Genomic DNA, 9,929 nt, shown 5'->3' on the forward strand with positions numbered 1-9,929 from the left:
CCTGGTCACGGTGACTTGTGCGCCTGTCTGCAGCTGGGGGACTCCGTGGTTCTGGTTTCCTGAGTGTTATGGGTTCAATTGGGCACCCCCTCACTTCCCGCAAATTCATATGGGGATGTCCTAGCGCCCACTACCTCAGGATGTGACCTTATTGGGAGATAGGGTCGCTGCAGTTGTAACTTGTTAAATTTAGACGAGGTCATACTGGAAGAGGGTGGGCCTCCGCTCCAAGATGACTGATGTCCTTGTGGAAAGGGCCAGTTTGGATACAGAGACAGACTCGAACCCAAGGCAGTCTTTGTTACTTGCCAAGTGAATTTTAGAGTGAAGCTGCCTTCAGCCAAGGAATACCTCTGGCCACCAGGAACTGACTGGAAGGAATGCAATGGATCCTTCCTCAGAACCTCTGGTGGACACCAACTCTGTTGACACCTGACATGTTTTTTTTTCTCACCATTTTGACACTGTAGATTTCTTTTTTCTTGACTTTCACAATTTCAGTTACTTACATTAGCTCTCTTAGGTGAATACACCTCTGATATTTCGAATCCCTTAATATTTGTATCCTCTTTTATGGAATATATTTGCCCTGTCATCCAGCAATGGCTCTGTTGTGCCTTTGCAGTGCTGTCACATCTTCTGCGTCATTGTTGGGATATTGGTTGCCAAGGATACCAAAGGATTTGGCTGGACTTAACTGTGTATATCTGCTGTTCTGTGTTGCTCTGTCATGCTCTGAAGGACAGACCCTTCTTTCAGTCCTTATTGGTGGGTCTGTTTTATGTCTTGTCTTCAACATTCCAGGAGCTACAAAAGAAACCAGCCTGTTAATTTTACATGAGAAGTGTATAGGCCCTAGCCAGTTTTCAGGACACTTTGAATGCTATACAAGATTCTCTTTGTTGAAAAGGAGGTAATGAGATGTCCATTGGGACACATGTAACCACCAGTAATAGTTGAAAGAAAGAAGATGTCTGGTTGAGCAATGAGACCTTCCTTGGGATCATCTGTTTTGGCTTACCTGCACTTAATGGGGCCTGCTTGAAAGCATAATCCTCCTATACACCCTTGCAGAACTAAGCCTTTTTAGGGTCATCTCAGAGAAGAGAAGGCAACCAGAAATACATGGCCTCCAGGCAGACTCCAGGTCCTCCCTCTTAGAACTGAGTGTTACCAGTCTGAAGCTTTGGTCAGTAGTATAAGAAGGAATAGAAAGTGCCTCTAGGGGCTGCCTGATAGGCAAAATCATAGTTTCCCACAGATAAATTTGGTTTAGTTCTGCAAAGAGACCCTGTCCATCAGAAATCTTCTTGAATCTTAGCTCCAATGTGCCTCCAACTTCATCACATGAGAATACTTCAACAAAAGTGGTCTCTGTATTCACTCACCACCTCTGCAGCTACCTTTGGTGTGACAAATGTGCCCCCTCCATCTTTTCCTAACACTAGTTTCTCACTGATCTTTCTAGTTCACAGACATGAGCAGGTCATTCTTCTCCTTCACATAATTCTAGGACAATGGTTCTTCTCTGAATATGCACGTGGCTTGCTGCACATCTGGGGCAGATATCCAAAGACCTTGGTATGGGTACTCTAGGACCTTCATGGCCCTATCCCACCTTCCCATGAACTTCTCCTTTCTTCCCCATTAATTGCCCTGGTCCCCTTCCCTCTTCAGTCCCTCAATATCCACTGACCATCCAACCCCATTTACCTCAGGATGAGCACCTTGGCTTTGGCAAGTTTGTTAAGACTGCGATTTCTGTGATAAGGAAGTCAAAAGAGGTGTGGCCAACCAACAGCCACACCTCATTGGTATAGGCTTGGAGACACTTTCCAGTTGATGGCAAAGGAAGGGGAAAATTCAAAAAGCATGTGTCATTCTCACTGAACTGTGGAGTTGGGAGCTACTGAGGCATCTATAATTTGCAGTCATTGTGTAAGGGAGAAGGAGATCAGGCATACAAACAGTTCCTGAAAACTTCACAAACTTCCCACTAAACCTTTGGCAGCATACTGAGCTCTGCATGCTCAGATTGAGACGCCACAGGTTGGACACAAAACACCTTCCAGAGAGCTACCAACAGAACTACCAGAAATCACACAGTGTTCAGAGACATTCAATTTTGCATTGGCCATAGAGGAGAAACCACATTGAAATCTCTGGACATTCAGTACAGAACAGAGAAAGGCCATACCTTAGGAAGAAGACTCAGCCCTGCAAGATCCACATTAACAAAACATTAGAGTGACCTGAAATTAGAAGAGGGAATACTGAGGAAAGGGAAAGGAATGGGGAGGAGTTAGGGGGAGGAACTCAAGAGGGGGTAAGAGGAAGGTTGCATATGATCAAAGCACAATATATGTATGCATAGAAATGTCAGTCAAACCCATTAATTTATACAATTAATATGCAGTAATAATAATAATAACAACAACAAGCCTCAAAAAACTCAGGATGGTCTGTATTTTAACAAGTCATACAACTCAATAACAACTGCCTGCTGGAACAGAACTCAACACAAACTTAAGTGAAACAACAAAATCAAGACATTCAACAACCTGACAGTGAAAATGTCCACCTCTGGGAAGAATTGCTAGACATTAGAAGGAGTAACATGATCCATAAACAAGGATAAAATGTTTCCGAAGGCCCTGAAATGGCAAGAACTATAGGATTAGCAGATGAGGAATTAAAGATAATTAATGGAAATAAATGTTGTTCCAGAATTAAAAGAATACAAATGAATATAATTAAAAACCAATGAGGAAGAACTCCATCAAAAAAAATAACAAGTATAATTAAGAACCAAATAGAATATCTACAACTGAAAAATACCAAAGAGAAAATATGGAACTCTGTAGTAGACCCACAGATACAAAGTCAAATATTTTCTACCAACACCCCAAAAAATCAGTATCAAAAGAAAAGTCTTTTCAAATGCATCTTGACCCCACATCTCACTTATGATACAGAAACTAATTTAGATTCATCCTATGATGAAAAAGCAAAAACCACAAAAATAAAACATAAGATAAAATCTTTACAAATGTGGACCAAGGAAATATTTCTTAGATAGGACCCTAAAAGTGTTAATTATAAAAGAAAAAATGTTACAGCAGACTACTTCATCTTAATAAAACCAATTTGCTTGTGAATGCATACCATTAACAATATACACGGGGAATATATAACTGGTAGAAAAAATACCAGCACATATATATGACATAGAACTTGTATCCTGAGTATTGTAACAAGGCACACAATTCAATAATGAAAGAGAAGAGGATCCCAGTTGAAAACTGAGCAAGAGACTTGAACAGGTCCTGCACTAAGGGAGAAAGACAGTTAATAAACAAACATACAAAATGCTCAATATCATTAGCCATCACAGAAATGCTAGTTAATGCAACAACAAAATACCACAATGAGTTCTCCAATACAGTGCCTGAAAATTCAAAGATGAAAACACAAGATTTTTTTGGAGGACCCCGAGAAACAGGATACTGTGCATTGTGAGTATAAGTGATCACAATAGCTTTGAAAATCTGCGTGAAGTTTCTTATAAAGTTAAATATACTCCTACCCTGTGGCTCTGCCATCTCATTTCTACTTATTTACCCAAGAGAAGGGAAAAATAATGTCCACAAAGGGACTCATGCAAGGAGTGCATTTTAATCACACAACAGTAACAGTAACATACAATGATAGGAACCGTGAAAACGGGCATGTGCCAAATGTTGAAAGTAAATGAGGGCATTGTAGGACCAGCTATAGTGCTTACCAGTTTGGGGTCAATAAAAGTCTTATGGCTGTTTTGTGAGAAGCAACTTGTACTTTACTCTGCCTTCTCCCTAACTCTCTTGTTTGATTCCTTAAACAAATAAAAAGCCCATCAACTAACCAAAACATGCACTCATATAAATTCAGCTAAATATCACATGTTCTCTTATATACGTGTGCACGCGCACACACACACATATACACAGACATCCATTACCACACATTCACTCACAATCATGAACTCTTTATACATTTGCACATTCCTTCATGCATACACTCAGGTCACAGTCAGGTACACTCAGTCATATTCACACATAAGCACACACTGTGGCATTCTCACACATCATCGCACTAAACACATTTACTAAGACACTTATACATTTATGTACATTCATAAACATACACTCACACACCAACACACATTCACACACCAACATTCACTCATACTTGAAAACATACATACTCATACTCAAACACACACTAACATACTCACATTCACACACCATTTCACATGCTAAATCACATATCCACATGTTTTAGTCAGCTTTTTCACCACTGTAACCAAAAGGCCTGACAAGAAAAGTTTTAGAGGAAGGTAAGTTTATTTGGTGCTTACAGTTTCAGATGTTCAGTACATAGATGACTGACTCCATTGCTCTGGGCCCAAGATGAGAAAGAACATCATGGTGGAAGGGTGGAGGTGGAAAGCAACTCAGAACATGACCATCAGGAACCAGAGAGAGCTCTGCTCACCAGGAACAATATGAACCCCAAAGCACACCCCCAGTGACCCACCTCCTCCAGCCACACCCCACTTGAACCACTGAGCTAATTCCTAGTAGTGAATTAATGCACTGATTAAGTTAAGCGTCTCATAACTCTATCATTTCACCTCTAAATTTCTAGTATTGTCTCACACATGAGCTTTTTGGGTGTACATCTCATATCTAAACCATAACAACATACATTCACTGATATATTGACACAGATATTCACAAATTAATAATACTGTCACACCACCACAAATAAAAATGCTTACAAACATTCACGCATATTCTTTTTAAAAAAAATTTTTTTAGTTGTAGATGGACACAATACCTTTATTTTGTTTATTTATTTTTTATGTGGTGCTGAGGATCAAACCCAGTGTCTCACACATTAGGCTAGTGCTCTACCACTGAGCCACAACCCCAGCCCCCCCCCCCCCGTTCATACATATGCTAACACACACTCATATTGATACTCACAATTCCCCTGCATGGTGAAATTTTAATTCCATCTCATACATACACACACTGGTCTTGTTTTGATGTCTAGATCCCATGTGTTGAGTGTTTGGAGCACTTAAGCCATCATGGGGCTATGGGAACATGGGTCCTGCCTGTTGCCCCCCATCCACCCTTTAATATCTGATCCACTTCTATTGGAAAATCTCACAGAGTGCCCTAGGTATCTAACCAGTCACTATCTAGATCCACCTATGTAATGTTCAGCTATGTTTCATCAGGGTCCATAAGCTAGTAACCCTGGGTTGTGATCACTTTGGCAGTTAGTGTACCCCATAGCCTATCTGAAATTTACCCTGCACACACCACAATGGTAACCCTGCCAAAGTTGTCCCCTCCATTCCACCCTGTCCCATCCCTAAAGGAAGCAAAAAACTTGGCTGGAACATCCATGAGATTTATTGAAGAGAAACATTTACAGAAACCATTGAAGAGAAGGGGTGACGACAACACCTAAAGGGACTCTTCACGACCACTCGAGGCCACAGGTCCCGGGCCTCCCCCTCCTGGGGCTGCAGACGAGGAGCCTCCTCTATCTCCACGCTGGGGCCCTCCCACCACAGTCTCCCTTTCTGAGGACCTCAGCTCTGCCTCTTGCCAGGACAATGGCCTCTGGCAATGAACACTCACTTCCATTCCGGGAGCCCCCTGAGGGGCTGACTTGCTGTGGGGTGGCCCTTGCCCTATGGCTGGCACAGAACGGTCACAGGACAGTGGAAAGCATAACAGGGAACACGCCCCCCCCCAAGCCAAGGAAACTGAGTCACAAGGAACAACGGGGGTGGAACGTCAAAGCACAGTCCCTGGCCCTCCCCCTCCATCTAAGGTCCAGTGCTTCCTGCCCGAGGTGAGGCCACGGTCTTGATCACCGAGGGGGTGTGCGTCCACCACGCCCTAGCCGTCCATCCTTCCCGCCGGCTCCCGTCTCCGACTCCTGGGGACTGGGCTCAGGGCCTCCTGGGGGGAGCTGCTCAGATAAGAACACACACACATCTCCACGAGAACAAGCCAAGCGGCAGGCAGCTGGCCTAGATCTACACCGAGAAAGCAGAGGTTGAGCTCACGACACTGGACAGGAGCGAGCAGAGCCTTGGCTCGCCCGGAAGCTCACGGCACGTGCCCGGGCCTGGGGGTGGCCGGCCACGAGGGCACGGTCCTCTGCCCGGGGTTGACACACACCTCACGGGGGCTTTGCACAGGAACGATGGCTAGCGTGGGGGTGGGCGTTTGCTTGAGGTGGGTCACTAGGGGGCTTACAGATAAGGTGGGCCTCCAGGGACAGGGACAGGAGCACCCTGCCCCGGGGACGGTGAATCGGGTTGGGATTTTGCCTGTTGGGAGAGCCAGGCAGCTGGCACCCTTGAGATGGACTCTCTTCCCCGACGTCTCCCAGTCCAGTGCAGGTGGCAGGTGTACTCAGGTGCCCTCATCCAGGCTATGGATGGCCGCTGAGTAGTGCTTCAAGGCTGGCCGCCCTAGGCTGGCAGGGCTTGGGGCTGACCCTGGGTTGGCAGCTCTTGAATTGTGAGTTGCCAAGCCAGGCCCCAGTTCTCCCTGCTTGCTCTCTCCACTTCTCCAGTGGTCCTGCACAGACAAAACAGAACAAACTGCCCCCCTCCAAGTCCTCCCTCATACTCCTCCCACTCCTTTCCTACCTCCTCCTGTTTGGAGCAAAAGCTGCCTTCTATATCCACTCACGCCTAAGCCAGCTCTGGGGGCACTGACCTAGTGGGTGCCAATGCCCCGGCCTGGGGGTCTTCTTAGTCTCTGGTGTCCTTGCCCATACAGCCCTGTCAGGCTGCAGGAAAGGAAACTGCCTCTGGGATGGTGCTGGGCTCCCAGGGCTTTGGGGTCTGGAGACCCGGCCTTTATGGGCGGAAGGGCTCAAGGGTACTGCCTTCCTGGGGCTCCCCTAGAGCAGTGTAGATGATCCTGAAGACAGGTTGGACCCTGCGACCTCCCCTGCGGAGCATGACTTCTCTCTCTTCGAGCTCTTCCTCAGAGGAATTGGCTCCTTCTGACACAGATGGCCCCAGGGCAGGCTCCTCCATGCTCCATGTATCCTGGTGTCTGGTTGGCATCGTTAGCTCTGAGTCTGTAGTGTAGGAACTTGGAGGTGGCCAGATGACACTGCAGACACGCATGTCAGAGCCCACCGTCTCACCATCTTCATACTCTGTATCGCTGGGGTCTCTGTGTGAGGCTTGAGATTCCCATGTGCAGGGTGTGGCAGCTCCCTGCTTGGTACTCTGGCACCCCTTGATGATCCTGTGATGGACCCTCACTGAGTTGCATGAAGTCTGATTTTGGTTCTTGGAGTCCCTTCCCACTGGTAGAGGGTGACAGGGTTCAGTCTGGACCTGATTGCTCTGTCCTTTTTCCCTACTGAAACCCTCTGCTCTTTGTCTGAGCTGCCTCTGCCCATTCTTCAAATTTGTTGTTTGTTTTCTAGGCCTGTGATAAGAATTGTTGCCCTGTTTTCCAGAGCCTACTTGGCCTTGGACTTGGGATGGCTCTTGTCCCAAGCCCGGCTCCCGTTTCCCAAATCAATTGCAGCCTGTCTCTTCTGCTTCACCAAGGGCAGATTGGGGGGGTTGAAACACTGCGCCCTGATGTGGCCATCTTCCCCACAGCCATAGCAGAATGTGTGGTGTTTCCGTTTTCTTGATCCTCTAGAGCCAGCCCTCATCACACCTCCTCTCCTGTGTTGGCCTCTGCCCCTCCAGCGTCGGGAACCCTGGGAAGGCCTTGCCTCAAGAGTATTGCCAAGGGCAGGAACAAGCGCTGCCCTGACCCCACTGACTCTGGCAGATGGCCTTTGGCCTATTTCCAACCCTTCCAGAATCTCCCTCTCCGGACCTATGGTGGCCTCCCACTCCTCCTCCTCACGTAGGAGCTTTACCAGGGCCAGGAAACCAGGCGGCTTCCTGCGCTGTTTCATCAGCTTAAGCTTCTCTCGAAGTTTGTCAGGAAGGGTGGCCCCACCTAAGATGCGTTTCAGGCGTGTCTGATTCACATTCCTCCGGGATACTGCATTTTTCTCTACAGCTTTTTGAAGCAGGGGTTCCAAACGTACCACAAAGCTAGAGACTTTCTCTCCTGGCTCCTGATAGGCCTTACAAAATTTCACCTGGGCAATTTTTCTGCTCTCCACAGGTCCAAACACCTGCTGCAGGGCTGCTAGGCACTCCTCCACTGTGATGGCAGCATTGTTGGCACGCAGTACACTGACCACCTGGAGAGCAGGGCCCCGCAAGCATTCCATCAGCCTCCTCCTCTTTTCCCCCTCAGGCACCTGCCACATCTGTAGCATCTCAGTGGTGTGCTCAAGCCAGGCATCAAAGGCCAATGCCCCTGGGATAGATATGGTGTTCCCAGAAAACACTCTTAGTTCTCGGTATAGCATTTGTTCTAGCAGAGGTTGCACTGCTGCCCCCAGGGTCTGGGCCCAGGTCCAGAAATCTGGTGATATAGCCAATCTGGGAGCTGAACAATTAGTGCAGGACCCAAGGACTCTGTTCATGTCTGACACGGACCGCCTCTCCTCCTCTAAGAAGCGGTTCAGTCTATTGAGAAATTCTTCATCAGTATTTCGGGGTTTTACAATCACTTCCCAGGGTCCCCCCTTTCCTAGTATTTCCCTGGGGACCAAAGCATAGTCAAAATCTTGTGCAAGCTCCAGTAGAAAGGCTTGGGCATTCTCCTCCCTCCTAAACATTCTGCCAATAACCCTATATCTGCCCAGATGCCTGAGAGCCTCCTGGAGAGTCTCTTCAAATTCATCCTCACTACAGTCCTCAGGAATTCCCAGGATCAACATGGACCTCTGGGTGTCCAAATGCTCCCCCCTACACCAGTCCTGCAACAGGGTCAATGGCATGTTCCCGAACTTCAGCAGATTCTAATTTGGGGGTGGGTGATCAGAACGCGTGCACATAAATATATCAGCCAACTCCCAGGACGACTGCAGCCCACCCAGGTCTCCACAACCTGTGAATGCGAACGGGGCGACAGCGAGGTTAATGCCCAACCCCCCACTCCCACCCCAGCCGCCCCTCGTGCCCCGACCCCCGCCCCACCCCGCGAGGGTCCCCGCGGGCCCCAGCACCCTCCCACGCCGCCCCCCGCCCCGCGGGGCTGCTGTGGCCGGGCCAGCACGGGCGGAGGGCCGCGGGGTCTCCCTGGCCCGAGCGGCCCCTCCCGGGGGTACGGTACCTCCTGCTGGGGCGGGGTCCTCCCTGGTCCGGGCCCCCGCTGCGCGGGCTCCTCCGGGCTGAGCAGAGCGGCGGCGGCGGCGGCGGCGGCGGCGGCGGCGGCGGCGGCGGGGTCGGTCGCCCCTGGTTCCCTCGCCCTGTCGCTGGCTCTGCGTCCAGCTCTCGCTCTCCCGGCGCGGCACGTGGGCCAGTGCGCCGGCGCCTGCTCGCCACCGCTCTCTGCAGTGCGGACGCGGGGCGGGGGCGCGGTGGCGGTGGAGCGGGGACCCTCCGCGTCGCCCCGGAGACCGCCGGGCCATTGGCGCGCACGGGTCACGCGGCCGGGCTGTCGCCGCCGCCGCGGGCACCCAGGGACCGCGGGTGACGTCACCTGCTCCTCCTCCCTCCCCCGCCCCCGCCCTGGCACAGGTGGAGCCCCCCCCCCCCGGGAGGGGGTGTCTGAGTGTCGGTGTCTGGAGACCCCACGCCTTTGGCTCTCCCCACCCGGTCCCGCGTCCGTCTGGGTCCAGCCCTGTCCCCTGCTCCTCCTGGATGTGCCCTGGGCGCCAGCACAGCGAGGGGTCTGCGCCCAAGGTGTCCACTAGGAAGCGGCCTGGGGTGGGCCCACCAGCTCTGCGTTCTGGCCAGGGGTGGGGAGCAGGCCCTC

At 49.8% G+C, this 9,929-nt stretch overlaps 1 protein-coding gene across 1 annotated transcript; it reads right to left on the bottom strand.

The window, feature by feature from the left end:
* Positions 1-7,557: 7,557 nt before the first annotated feature.
* Positions 7,558-8,949, bottom strand: Pnma3 (PNMA family member 3). The gene has a single exon (XM_026403543.2). The coding sequence runs from the start codon at positions 8,947-8,949 to the stop codon at positions 7,558-7,560; it is 1,392 nt and encodes a 463-aa protein (XP_026259328.1).
* Positions 8,950-9,929: the final 980 nt, after the last annotated feature.

Source organism: Urocitellus parryii, chromosome X (assembly GCF_045843805.1).
Source record: "Urocitellus parryii isolate mUroPar1 chromosome X, mUroPar1.hap1, whole genome shotgun sequence".
NCBI classification, from domain to species: domain Eukaryota; kingdom Metazoa; phylum Chordata; class Mammalia; order Rodentia; family Sciuridae; genus Urocitellus; species Urocitellus parryii.